Below are 14,219 nucleotides of genomic sequence, written 5' to 3'. Positions count from 1 at the left end.
TCAGAAGTAAATGCTATGATCATGCAATATTTTTATAGTTGCATTGCATGAGCACTGGTTTTCCACTCATCCCATAATGTGTAGGTGGCAGATAAGAGTTTTGTTGCTTGGCAACACTAAAGTTTAGCAGTTAGGAATGCAGTCTGAAATGTTCTGTTTCTACTTCTTGGAAACAGGTTTCAGAGTCTTGCATGCTCAAGTTTTCCCACACACCTGCGAGCTATGTGTGAGCAACTTTAATTAATATAACTAATACTGAACATCTTATGTTTGTCCTTTTATTCACTTCATATCACTTATAGTTGCCTGGTCATTTAAGGTCCCCAACCATTAGAGGGCAGTAGTGTTCCTAATTTCACTTATGTTATGAAATGGACACCATCAGATGTTTCCTTGTTCATTGACAACAGATCCCAAATAGGCAGATTTATACAATTGATTTCAATATATAGATGTGATTTATTTTATAAATACAATGTACTTGCTAGAAAGGGATTTGATGTTGCACTCTGATTCACCACAATGAGATAATACTCTTCAGCTACTGTTAACTGTGCTGGTATAACTGTTAACTCGAGAGATGTCTCTGATATTTAAAGAGGCCATTTTTAAAGACCAATGTGGCCATCATTACATTACATTGCATTTAGCTGACGCTTTTATCCAAAGCGACTTACAATAAGTACATTCGACCAGGAAGACACAACCTTGAAGTAAACAGAATCATATAAGAACATCAGGTTTCAAAGAGCCAATCGTTTCAAGTGCTAGTCAACTGGCTTTAGATAAGCCAGTCCTTTATTAGTATATAAGTGCTCTGTTAGTCATTCTATCGCTCGAAGTGGAGTCGAAAGAGATGAGTTTTCAGTCTGCGCCGGAAGGTGTGTAAGCTTTCTGCGGTCCTGATTTCAATGGGGAGCTCATTCCACCATTTTGGAGCCAGGATAGCAAATCCACGTGTTTTTGCTGATGGGAACTTGGGTCCCCCTCGCAGCGTGGGTGCAGCGAGTCGTTTGGCTGATGCAGAGCGAAGGGCACGCGCTGGGGTGTACGGTTTAACCATGTCCTGGATGTAGGAAGGGCCAGATCCATCAATATGCCACTCAGCTATTGTATGAATTGATGCCTACCATTTAATTTTAGAAAGAGATATTTTTCAAGTTCACAGGAAAAATGATTCACACACAAATCAACCAACATTACACTCCCAACAGATGGTGCTGGTCCTATGCATCGTCTGATTGGCCAGCTCTGTTGCACATGAGTTTGGCAGCCAGCGATCCGTATGTCTGCGCCTCGGGCTGCACTCTGTCTGTGTGACTTCTCCCTGTGAAGGTGGACAGCACACACATTAGACCCTGCTGCAGTCGGATAGATCCAGGGTTGCTGCTTGCTAATCAATGCACCATGCTCAATGCAAATAGGTATGTATGTAACATACCATCATTTGAAGAGAGGTGATTAAAAATGTATCAGAAACTTACGAGGAATCTTATCCATTGAGATACAATTGGGATTTTGTAGCTTTATTTTTGGCCTGTTTCGGGCGATCAGGAAAACTCCAAGGAAAGACAGAAGACAACTGGAAGATAATTTTTAGATACAATCTTACAACAAATACCACATTTAAATAGGTGGCAACAACTTGTGTGTTATTGAACACTTACCCAAGAAGAAACATAAAAATGTTTAGTAAAGCCAATTCTTCAAATTCCTCGTAAAATACTATCCCTGCAAAGTGAAAATCACACACACAACGATGTAGACTCAAGTGCTTTGTGTAAATAGACCTGAAAATCCTGAGCACACATCACACGCATGGGAGGAATGTGAGGAGTTTAGTTCTTAAAGTTGAGCAACAACACATAACTGTTAATTTTTTCTCTGAGTGATTGTTTCCATCTGCGATAGTTGGAACAAAAGTGCATCTTCGATCTTCCTGAGCTCACTTAGAGGAACACACCCCGAGGTGTCGTAATGCTGCCAGAAATAATGAGTCATCAATTTCTTGTGCAGTCAATTGAGGGTGTTGCGTGTAGGTGGAGAGAGCCACTGTAATACCAACAGCAAAAACAGCAGGAGATTATAATAAAAGGTGAGAGTAGTTTAAATCCCTGCATGCCCTGGGTGGATGATTTATGACTATAGCACATCAGAGGCCTGTACTACGAAGCTGGTTCAACCTAACCTGGATATGTTTTGAGTTATCCGGTTGACTTAATCCAAAACAAAGCCGCTCTCGCTAAACTGTCCTACGACGCGGGTTATCAACTCGTTCGCTCAAGCCAGCCGTGTCCTAGTTAGGTGCGCGTTCACATAAAAGGGGTGGTATCTGGAGCATTCGACCAATCACAAACATGGAAAAGCGTACTGACAGCGCAGCGTCATACTTCCTGTATGAAAAGTCAACTATAATATTAGTCAAATATGAAGAAGTTAAACTTTAAACATAAACTTAAACACTTTATCCAGGATCAAAGCCACATAGCTGCACATGCAAGGTGAATACAGCTGGTAAAATAACAAGTTTTTGAATGCGTACATTAACAGGAGCCACGAGTGGATCTGACTCGAGTGTTTCGTCAACTTAATGTGTTGTGTAAAATAATACTTCTGCATACAGTGTGACACTGTAAGCGTTGCACGGCCAGATACGTCTCAGCTGACTCGGATAAGGAAATATGATACATTATGATGTGATATTTGGGCGGTAGTCTACCGCTTTTAGTTTAGTTTATTTATTTATAGTGTCGTGGACAGTCCCCATCGATGAACTGTCAAATGGTGCAGTTTTAGCCGACATGGCTAATTTCCAGCTGTTGTCCCCGGCCAGATGGGAATAGACACCCTTAAAATTACAATATATCAACAGCATTAGTGATAAGAAAATATATAAAATAAAATAAAAAGGAGGAAAGAGGATAAAAGAGAACAATAAACAACACACGTTACTATATACAGTACATGTCACATATAGCACATCACAATCACATCACAGAAACGAGGGGCAAAATCCATGATCACAACATGTAACACTCACGCCATACTTAACACAGACTAGTGCGTGCAGGTGTAGTTCTCAGTGAACCATGTTTTTAAGTGAGCTGTGAAGGTATGTATGTCTTTGATTCTTTCACACACATACGCGTTTTGGGCCGAGGGCGACACCGTACTTCCGGTATGCGCCATTTCACGCGAGGTGCAAGCAGAATATCATAGTCTATTGCCTTAATCAATATAGTCAACTCTAAAATACCACATATATGCATTGGCATGATAATATTATTGTGACAAGTGGGGTATTCACCTGGTGTTTCCAGAAGATAGACGTAGATGCTGCCAAAATCGACCGAAGGCCACTTTCGAGAGTCGTTTTTCAATACATCTGGAGGCAGTCTGTAAGGGCAATCGGACAACCCACACAGCTCTAGTTTACGCTGGTAACGACCTAGAGCACACCCCTCAAATCCAGAGATGTAATCCGAAGACATGCAGCGATTTCTTCGGTCGTTAATCCAGAAAAAAAACCTAGTGCGCTCTGCTCTGCTAGCTAGCTGTTTATATTAGCACCTCCAGGATATTAGCACCTCCAGGAAAATGGCGTATTTATATATATATATATGGCACGCGTTGCATTATGGGTAGCTCGTGACGTCACTGTGTGTGAAAGAATTTGAGTGGGTACAGAGCCATTTAATAGAAGAGTTACGACATCTCCGTTCACTCCAATGGACCACTTTTTTACAGCAATGGCGGATCGTGGATCCTGTCAATCGTTCCCCGGAAGTTAGCGCCAAGGCTGGCAGAGCTGTGGAGTTGCAGCATAATAGACCGTCCGTGACGGACTTTTAAAGGTAAGAAGAAGTTTAAAGATGTATATTGCGGATATTATCAGTACATCTGATTCAAATGAACATGTGTATTAAAGGATGTCAGTGGATTATCCCTAAATTAGTAGATTTAGGGAACGTTTACAGATAACAGATTAAGCTAGCATACCGAAGCAAGTTAGCAACACACGTTGAACAGCCTTTTAATTGTAAATTCCGTTCTCTCTATGTCATTTCGTCCAACATGTTGAATTAGAGAAAAGGGGCTTCTAAACGGGATTGTATGCGGGGGTGGAGGGAGTTAAATATTAGATAAATATAACTTTGGTGCGTGTAAGAGTGAGTGTTTTTAGCAGAGCCATATTGTGTCCTTGTGATTCTGTTGATTATTACCTGTCTGTATAATGTTGCAGCCCAGCTGATTCTGGATTGATGGCAAAGGGAGAGGGACTTAAGTGAGAGTGAAAACACAAGGTACGTTTAATACTACTGTTTTATATAAGTAAACACGTTATCTCCCCAAGGCAATAGGTGTGCTATATAGGTGTGTATAACCCTTTCTCCTGTCTGTTGCTCCCTCTCTCAGCACAAGAACCAGAGGGGGGTTCAATGGAGCCTGAATACCTGCACTGAGACCCTCACCCTGCACCCTGAGTCTCAACTCTGTGTTTTTCAAGTCTTTCCCTGTTTTTTTGTATTAAACAAAACATTAAGCTTTCCCAATGGTGTGGTTTTCGTTTTGTGAAAAAGTGCAAATGCAGTGTTTGTATATAAATCACATATTTTGTTGCTGTTGGTCGTGAAATTGCTCCTGCTGACTTGAGCCAGCCATTTTTTCCTCCGCTCTGTGTCAGTGGGGAAGCCGTACATTCGTACTCCTTTCTCTGAGAGATTTGAGCATCCCCAGGCAGCACATCAAACCATGGTGGCGACTAGGAGGCAGCACAGCAAACCATGGTGGCGACTAGGAGGCAGCACAGCAAACCAGGACAACACGGAGGAAAAGGCACCGACAAACTGCATGATATGCTCTTCTATGTTTATTGAATTCCATGTATTTGCAATGGAAGTTCCTAAAGCAACACATTTAACATCATCATCATCATCATCATATCCTGTCGGTCTCCTGTCCTTTCTGAAAGCCATAAAGACGACATTAGTCATTTAGATAACTTGTGTCCTCAATTACCAGGGGATTACTGAAACTACCATGAATTTAAGAAAATGGTAGAAATTAATCTAATCTGAATTTTAAAGCATTACTTTAGATCCCCTCCCTCTAAATGTATCAATAAACATTAGAAAGTGATCCTCCTGACTACCATACAAGTTTAAGAAGATAATATTGGTTTGAAAGAATTCAAAGCTATAAATAAACAGCAACAGGCTCTTTAACCAAGGCACTGTTAGTAACATGTAAACTAGTTGTTCACACTAATCCTAATATTATCACTTAATATTAGCAAATTCGATTTTATTTTTGAAAACATATTGATGTAAATACATACACATATCGATTTGTTGTATAAATATTGCAAATCAAAACCTTTATTCACTAATAATTAACAAAAATCGTAGTTCTATCTCCTGTTATCAATGCATTCACATTGCCCGCCATGAACTTCCGGGGAACGATCCCTCGTCTACATGAACCACGTGACGATAACCGTTTTTGGACTTCCGGTGTCGTAACTCTTCTATTAAATAGCTCTGAGTGGGTAGAGAGTTCCAGTTTTGTATTGCTGTGACCGAGAATGATGACTGACCAAAAGTACTCTTCCTGAATGGGACTGATAGGTCGCCACGTGTGGAGCTTCTGGTGGTCCGTCCGGTTTTGACATGTTTCTACCGCCTACCGACTTTGCTGGCTTTCCCTACCGATTTTCAATCCTCCCAAACTATAACAAATAAAAATGACACTCCATAGACACTGGACTCGACTTTTGGCGGACACCGTTTGCAGCGTGTCTGTGATCCCATCATAGTCCGCTGTGTTTCTGAAAGAGAAACAACGTGCAGACCGGGGGTAACGCTGCCTTTCCTCTGCACTCCCGGGGCTGATGGGTAATCACTCCCATATTAGTGAGGGAACAGAGACGAGGCATTTGAGTCCTGCAGGGTTTTCCCGTTAATATCAGTGTCTCGAAAACACATGTTGGTTACTGAAAGACATCCAGTGTTTGGTCTTTTCCTGAAGCATCCTTCACATACAGTGTCTCAACTGAAAGAGGACCACAAACACACACACACACACACACACACACACACACACACACAATATAATACAATTTTGAGATTTGGGGATATTTATCTCCCAGTCTTTCACTTTTTCTGACATTTTCAACACCAAACATGTCGTTAATGTCTCTGTTTAGTGAACTACAGCAATCTGAAAGCCTGTACATTATTTATTTTCTGATTTATGGCGCAACACAAATATATTTCGCTCTGTGCAAACCTTTGACTCTAATATGTCAACAACATGAAACAAGAATATGAACCTGGCTTTATCCAATGTTCACACAAGCAAGAGTTCTACATCCTTACATATCCTTGATCTACTGTCTGTGTCCATAAACACATAAAAAATATAATAAAATGTGGAGACTTAGGGATATTTATCTCCCATTATTTTACTTTTCGGGCATTTTACAGACCAGACATGTCGTTGATGTCACTGTTTACCAAACTACCACTTTTTCTGAAAAATGCATACAATTATGCAATATATGTTAAATACATGGTTTATACATGTAATTGGGGTTCCATTTCTTCTGATTACCTAATTTGGGCGTGCACATTTGCCACGTGCAAACCTACCTCTTTTGGATTTGGAAAGGTTGGCATGTATGGATATGAATGATAATGGGACACATCGACGTCTGCACTCACAGTGCCGCGGACTGTAGGCTACGTAATGTTACTTTGATCTGGTTACTTATGTTGTGGCAGATATTTAAGTAAGCTTTCTTAACGCTAATGTTATAATAGTCAGATTGCTCTGAAGATGGGAGGTGATATTCTATTAATTTTCACGTTCACACAGACGGTGATTTGAACTGCAACAGCAGTTTAAACTGTTTTCCTTTATCCTGTAATATGACTTGATCGTTTTAAACTCTGCACACTGTTGTTATCAGCTGTTCCACCATGGGTTCTACCTCAACCTGTAATAGATTTATCCTTATTGAAACGGTTACATTCAATGAAAAATCAAATCAATGTGCAGGCTTACGTGAACACTGTTCTACATAAACAATATGGGCAGTTTATACATTAAATAGATCAACAGTATAGTGGCGATATGCTCCAAGTGGAAGCGAACTCCGCACAGTTGATCTCTTATCCTGGAACCTATCCTGCTCAGGCTAGCCGCTAAAAAGTGAACCAGCTTCGTAGTACCGGAAATCCCAGAAGTTATCTTGCTAAACGAAAATCCTGCTTCGTAGTAGGCTATACCCCCCAGGTTAGCCGCTCAGCATAAGTTACCATGGAGATCTAGCCTGCTAAAAAGAGAACCAGCATCGTAGGACCGGAAACCCCGAGTTTTCCCTGAAGTTAAGCGAAAATCCTGCTTCGTAGTACAGGCCTCAGATCAGGACTTATTACAACAAATATATATAAATATGTCTCTTATATTTTTAGAGCCTGACATAAAAGCCTACTGTAGATGATTTGGACTGGTAGTGGAATATACAGTGCATCCGGAAAGTGTTCATACTCCTTCACATTTTCCACATTTGTTATGTTACAGCCATATTTCAAAATAGATTTGAGTTGTTCTCAACATTTGAGACACAATACCCCATAATGATCAAGTGGAAAAAGTTTTAAAATATTTTTTTAAAATGACTTAAAAATAAAACACTCAAATATCACATAAACATAAGTATTCATACCCTTTACTCAATACTTTGTTGAAGCAGCTATTACAGCCTCAAATCTTCTTGAGTATGATGCTACAAGCTTTGCACACCTATATTTGGGCAGTTTCTCCCATTCTTCTTTGCAGATTGTCTCAAGCTCCCACAGCTTGGATGGGGAGCGTCAGTGCACAGCCATTTTCAGATGTCCAGAGATGTTCAATCGCGCTCAAGTCTGGGCTCTGGCTGGGCCACTCAAGGACATTCACAGTCTTGTCCTGAAACCACTCCTTTGTTATCGTGACTCCAATCAAGTTATAGAAACATTTCAAGGATGATCAGTGGAAACGGGATGCACTTGAGCTCAATTTTCAGTGTCAGTAGTATTACCAATGCTGTTTCAATCACATTAGTATGCATGAAAAGTGACAGGTGACACGCCCCCAATTATGCAAATGAGCTACGTCCCGCCTCCCATTGTTCGCGATCCTTTGATGTGAGTGGGTACAATTATGTTAAAGAGCCTGTGACACGGTTTTCCCCCATCATCCAAACCCATCAATTTGAGTAAATATTGTCCCCTTGAAAACCGTTACTGAACTGATGTTGGATATTTGTACTTTGATAACCATTAATCTGCCCTTCAATGTTGACAATTTTCTGGCTCTTCTCGCGGATTCTTCAAGTCCCGCCAAATGATGGGTGACGTCATTGCGGGCACAGCGCTCCAGCTGCACCGTCCAGGATCCCAGCTTCTGCATGTAAACGCACGACGGTGCACACAGCAGCAAGCTCAGACAGCGATGACAGTTTGAAGGATCGGTTTATGTTGTATCTGTTAGAAGTTTAGGAATTAGGTGCGTCAATATGGGCGATCATATGGTCATGTAGCCAGTGGTGGAATGGGACTAAAAATCATCCCGGGACTCTCGACCGGCCCACTTCGGTACCGCTAGTAAATTGTCAACGGGGGGAGTGGGGGATGTCAGGGGCGGCGGGTGCTGTAGATAGTAAATGTAAATATGTAAATATTTGTGTCACTGCATCCTGGTAAAATACAAATATAATGTATAATGTCTGTGTCTTTGACCTTAGCGCTGCTAGCCACCTGTGCCCTGTACTACGAAGCCAGTTCAACAGACCCTGGATATGTTTGAGTAACAAACAAACTAACAACAACAAACTAACACACGATATCTCGCAAAGCGGTCCTACGACGCTGGTTATCAACTCGGTAAATCAAGCCAGGGTTTCTCTCTCCAGCTGAGAGCGCGTTCTTGTCTAAGACACGAGTGGATCTGACTTTAATTACATTTGTCTCGAGTGTTTCGTCAACATAATGTGTTGCTTAAAATAATACTTCTGCATACAGTCTGTGACACTGTGAGTGTTGCACGGCCAGATGAGGCTGGAGAAGCTGACTCAGATAAGGAAATATATGATATATTATGATATTATATGATCGATGATCTGATTGATGATGTAATATGAATGATAAGTGCGACACGTTGGCGTCTTCTCTGCATACGGCAGTTTAAACTGTATTTCCTTTATCCTGTAATATGACTTGAGAGATTTAAACTCCGCACACTGAGTTGATCTCTTTTCTATAGACGCCGGAGGTGGGCAGCGTCAAGTAAAAGAAGTTATTTAGCCTTCTCAAACCTGAGCCTCACGCGCCGCCTATGGGGGATGTGCTAGTTACTTATCCTACCGGCCCACTTCGGTACCGGCCCATCGGGATTCGTCCCGATGGCCAGTCCGCCACTGCACCCAGCCCACGTAAACTGTCAACGGGGGGAGCCTCACTGCGGGGAAACGGTGGACCTAGTGTCCCGATCGGAGTGGGAATAATAATAATAATCCGTGCATTTTATCCATTAATTTCCCCAACATTGTGGTAAAAAAACCACACGTTTAATCCATGTTGTTGGTGTACTACAACTACAAAAAGCATCGGTTTGTTTTCTCATCAGGAAATGCAGACCGGCTCAAACAAACGATTTTTAATCATCATCCTCACGATCATTTAATGTATCATATGTTCGCCGAATTGACATGAAAGCACTAATAAATGTAGTTTCATCCACTTGAGTTTACAACTACAAAAATAATCGATTTGTTTGTGCAATATTTCATTGCACAACAGTTGTTGGGATGCTGTCACAGGCTCTTTAAGCTAAGTCCCGCCTCCCTTTGTTCGAGATCCTTTGATGTGAGGGGTGAGGTGTTATAACAGGTAGGTGTGAAAAGCCCCCCTGTGTAGTGCCTTTGTTGTCTAATCCTTTGATGTGTTGATTAAGGCAGACTCTTTGAAGTTATGCGTGAGACTGTCTGGCCCCTGTCCCCACAGAGTTGTATAATCGAATTAGCCTTTGATGTTTGCCCTTTGATGTGAGGTGTTATAACAGGCAGGTGTGATTTCACACCGGTGTGTTATAAGCCTCTGATGTTAATCTAGGTGTCTCTTTGAAGTTATGCGTGAGACTGTCTAGCCCCCGCCCCCTCACCGCCCAGGCCTCTCCCCCTTTCTCCACCCCTTCCTTTGGCTATGAGGCCAGCAGATAGTGGGGGGTGGAATTAGGTGAAAATAGAAATACGCTCAAACTAAATAAAAAAGACAGTAATTTCCACTTACCAAGTCACCTTTCAAAAAAGAAAAATGGCCAAGAGACGCCTCGATATGGGTTTAATCAGCTAAAGGCCTGTGACAACTTACCGCCATCCGTCCGGAACGCCAGTCAAGAAACGAATGCAGCATCTGTGCGGGGTTCAGACGCCTCCAGCCGAAGATCTGTGCACAAACTTATCTCGTGCCCTTTTGGTCATGTGAGCGCGTTCATGTGTGTTGGAGGAGAGCAGAGGGGCTCTGTGAGGAAGTGGCAGATTTTCCCCCGGTTGTGTACTTTTCAAATACGTAAAGAGGGAAATAATAAAATATCCTATTCCCCCCATGATCTTTTTCTTTTTTATAATTACTTCACACAACTATAAGGAAACCCAATATGAAGTCATGTGAGGTTGTATGGGTGTAATATTAGAATTTGTTGTATGCAACAACAAAAAAAGGTTTGACTGCAAAAGACTCTCACTTTTTACAGAGGGCTCCGCCTCCCACTCAACATAACAAGTCCTGCCCTCCTCACCTGATCATTTCAAAGTAAGGGGGTGGAATTAGGTGAAAATAGAAATACGCTCAAACTAAATAAAAAGACAGTAATTTCCACTTACCAAGTCACCTTTCAAAAAAGAAAAATGGCCAAGAGACGCCTCGATATGAGTTTAATCAGTGAGACGCCTGTGACAACTTACCGCCATCCATCCGGAGCGCCAATCAAGAAACGGATGCAGTATCTGTGCCGGTTCAGACGCCTCCAGCCGAAGAACTTCATGAAGAATGGACTCTGAAAAATGGCGATGTTTGGGGTTATGTATTCCCCTATATGGCGAATGAACTGCATTTCTACAATCTGAAGAATGGAGAAACGTATGGACCCCGTAGTGTTAAAGCGACACTGACCTCAACAGATTGGGCTGTGTTAACTCTGGTGTCTTCCAGAGATCTCCACGCAACCACTGTATCGGAAGAAGTAGTGCATCAAGAAACCATAGTGGAACCAGCGGTGTACAAGATATTTTCAAAGAAAAGCAAAGAAACACAGACAGCATGCGAGATCAAAGAAGAGTTTTATCGCTGCCCCTCAATGTGGAGGAAGAAGAAGGAGATATTCCCCCGCCGCCAGAAGTGAGAAGAGTCCTGACAAGCACCGTCTGGGAAACTAAAAGCAGACCATCGGGGCGATGGTATTACTGTGCAAGCCGTTTGGTGACGCTGGGGAAGGACCCCTCTGATGATTTTGTTTTGCAGTATTTCAACTCTACATGCAGGGTTTTTCAGACATCCTTGCGGGTGCCTCTGACTGCTTCGCTGAAAATGATTGATGGAAAAGCTACAAAGCTTAAAGAACTTTTTAAACAGAGTCAGACATCGTCTTTTTCACCATATACTGGTGAAAAAGACTCTCACTTTTGCAGAGGACTCCGACTCCCACTCAACATAACAAGTTACACCCTCCTCACCAGATCATTTAAAACTAAGGACCCCTCAAAGAAAAGCATTGTGTTTTCTACCTATGTAAAAAGAGCGTCAGGGTTGTCTTATGAAAATGTGTTATCTCTGTATCAAGATGATGTGTTTAAAAATGAATTTTGTGAAAAATACCAACGGTGTGAGAGACGTCATAAAGACACTCATTTTAACCAGTGTTTGTTCTCTACAAATGTTTAAAGATTGTTACAAAATGTAAAAAAATAAAAATAAAAAGGTATGGAGACAAAATTAATTCAGGTGACTGTCTTCATTAGGAAAACAAAAATATAATACAAATGGTTTAGGGGGTAACATGTAACTATCTTGGACTTAATATTCTAACAAAATACTTTATCTGAATACATTTTATTTTAAATGCAATTTATTTGAAATTATTTATTTATTATTTCAGTGGAACAATCCAGTTTTTGTTAACTTCAATGCTTTTTTCTCTTTTCTTGTGTTACTAAGATACTTTTTGACACACTTTGGCGTATGTAACACATAACAACTGGTAGAATATGAAGTACTTTGTAAGGAATTTGTTGTTCAACGCAATAAGTCCCACCCTCCACTCAGCAAATCATCTAAAACGAAGGACCCCACTAAGACAACCGTTGTAAACTAGCCATGGATCTGAGAAAAACCAAGACTCCCCCTGCGAGTTGCAGCCTTGAACAGACTCCTGGACTACCATCATCACCACCATTTTGGACACCCGAATCTTGCAGTACTACTGCTGCTGATTTTGCTCCTTGGGCCAAGACGTCTCTGTTTATGGACACAGTGAAATCGGTGTTGGTTGATATTTTGGAGAGGGTGATACATCGGTACAGAGAAGAAATCTGCAACAGGTGCCGAGTCAGTCACCCTGGCCAGAGGCAACACGATTTTCTGAATGACATGCCCGATTTTTTCTTCAGAAACAATTACAACGCGTTAATGAAAAGACTCTGGCTCACCGACTTCATTACTGAGATCGACCAGACTCTTATTGATAAAGACATTTTCACGGATGATTGGAGGATCCAAGGCGCTTCGGAGGCTTTACTTCACAATCTCAGAGAGACTTGAAAAGATCCATACCGAGTTGGATGGAGAAGAAGAAGACTAATAACCAGTAGTTGACTGAAGCCAGGGATTTGTTCGATACATTGACTTTTTTTTCTTTAAAGTAAAATAAAAATGGGAAACTACTATGCAAAACGCTCTGTATATATTGATCATAATGTAGTCAATACCCTTTTAATAAGTGTGGTGATGAGGACGATTGAAAACAGAATAAGTAGTGACCCCTGTGTAAAAAGAATGGCTGAAGTTTGTAAACTGGAAGACATTTTGGATATCGTTCATTCTGGCAGTACTATTCCGGGTCATTGGGAAACGATTGTAAACTAAACATTTAAAGTGGTCCTGGAATCTTCATTTCCCGAAACATTCTGTAACATTACCGAAGAAATTAAACAAACATCAAAAGTGTATCATGTGCTCTCATTGTATACTCTGTTTGTAGATGTAATGCATCTTTGTGTCGAAAACAGCATACACATGAATATTTTGACTGAAGTGAAAAAACTCCATCAGGATATGGGAAATTCTAAGCTACAACCCTGATGCTCTTTTTACATAGGTAGAAAACACAATGCTTTTCTTTGAGGGGTCCTTAGTGTTAAATGATCTGGTGAGGAGGGTGTAACTTGTTATGTTGAGTGGGAGTCGGAGTCCTCTGCAAAAGTGAGAGTCTTTTTCACCAGTATAATGTCCTTCGATGTCTGACTCTGTTTTAAAAGTTCTTTAAGCTTTGTAGCTTTTCCATCAATCATTTTCAGCCAAGCAGTCAGAGGCACCCGCAAGGATGTCTGAAAAACCCTGCATGTAGAGTTGAAATACTGCAAAACAAAATCATCAGAGGGGTCCTTCCCCAGCGTCACCAAACGGCTTGCGCGGTAATACCATCGCCCCGATGGTCCGCTTTTAGTTTCCCAGATGGTGCTTGTCAGGACTCTTCTCACTTCTGGCGGCGGGGGAATATCTCTTTCTTCTTTCTCCACATTGAGGGACAGCGGTGAAAACCCTGCATGTAGAGTTGAAATACTGCAAAACAAAATCATCAGAGGGGTCCTTCCCCAGCGTCACCAAACGGCTTGCGCGGTAATACCATCGCCCCGATGGTCCGCTTTTAGTTTCCCAGATGGTGCTTGTCAGGACTCTTCTCACTTCTGGCGGCGGGGGAATATCTCTTTCTTCTTCCTCCACATTGAGGGACAGCGGTGAAAACTCTTCTTTGATCTTGCATGCTGTCTGTGTTTCTTTGCTTTTCTTTGCAAATATCTTGTACACCGCTGGTTCCACTATGGTTTCTTGATGCACTACTTCTTCCGATACAGTGGTTGTGTGGAGATCTCTGGAAGACACCAGAGTTAACACAGCCCAATC

At 41.5% G+C, this 14,219-nt stretch overlaps 1 protein-coding gene and 1 long non-coding RNA gene across 3 annotated transcripts in view; one reads left to right on the top strand and one right to left on the bottom strand.

Moving 5' to 3' along the window:
- Positions 1-4: 4 nt before the first annotated feature.
- The window catches only part of LOC117460443 (NIPA-like protein 2), a 56,363-nt gene continuing 42,148 nt past the window's right edge, over positions 5-14,219 (bottom strand). Inside the window, exons 9-11 of the mRNA XM_034101849.2 lie at positions 1,668-1,731; positions 1,485-1,582; positions 5-1,327 (exon numbers count right to left, since the gene is read on the bottom strand). Of these exons, the coding sequence (XP_033957740.1) occupies positions 1,227-1,327; positions 1,485-1,582; positions 1,668-1,731 (263 nt within the window). The 3' untranslated portion in view covers positions 5-1,226. The remainder of the gene's footprint in view (positions 1,328-1,484; positions 1,583-1,667; positions 1,732-14,219) is intronic.
- Positions 2,298-4,548, top strand: LOC139435316 (uncharacterized). 2 transcript variants are annotated; one of them, XR_011644591.1, is made up of 4 exons: positions 2,298-2,514; positions 3,748-3,854; positions 4,244-4,304; positions 4,417-4,548. It is a non-coding gene; the product is annotated as an uncharacterized lncRNA (long non-coding RNA). The 2 variants fall into 2 exon arrangements; XR_011644590.1 differs by having other exon boundaries at positions 2,365-2,501.

The sequence above is a fragment of the Pseudochaenichthys georgianus genome, chromosome 16, assembly GCF_902827115.2.
Source record: "Pseudochaenichthys georgianus chromosome 16, fPseGeo1.2, whole genome shotgun sequence".
Classification (NCBI taxonomy): Eukaryota; Metazoa; Chordata; class Actinopteri; order Perciformes; family Channichthyidae; genus Pseudochaenichthys; species Pseudochaenichthys georgianus.
The sequence above is the reverse complement of the archived record's forward strand: the minus strand, read 5'-3'. Positions and strand labels throughout refer to the sequence as shown.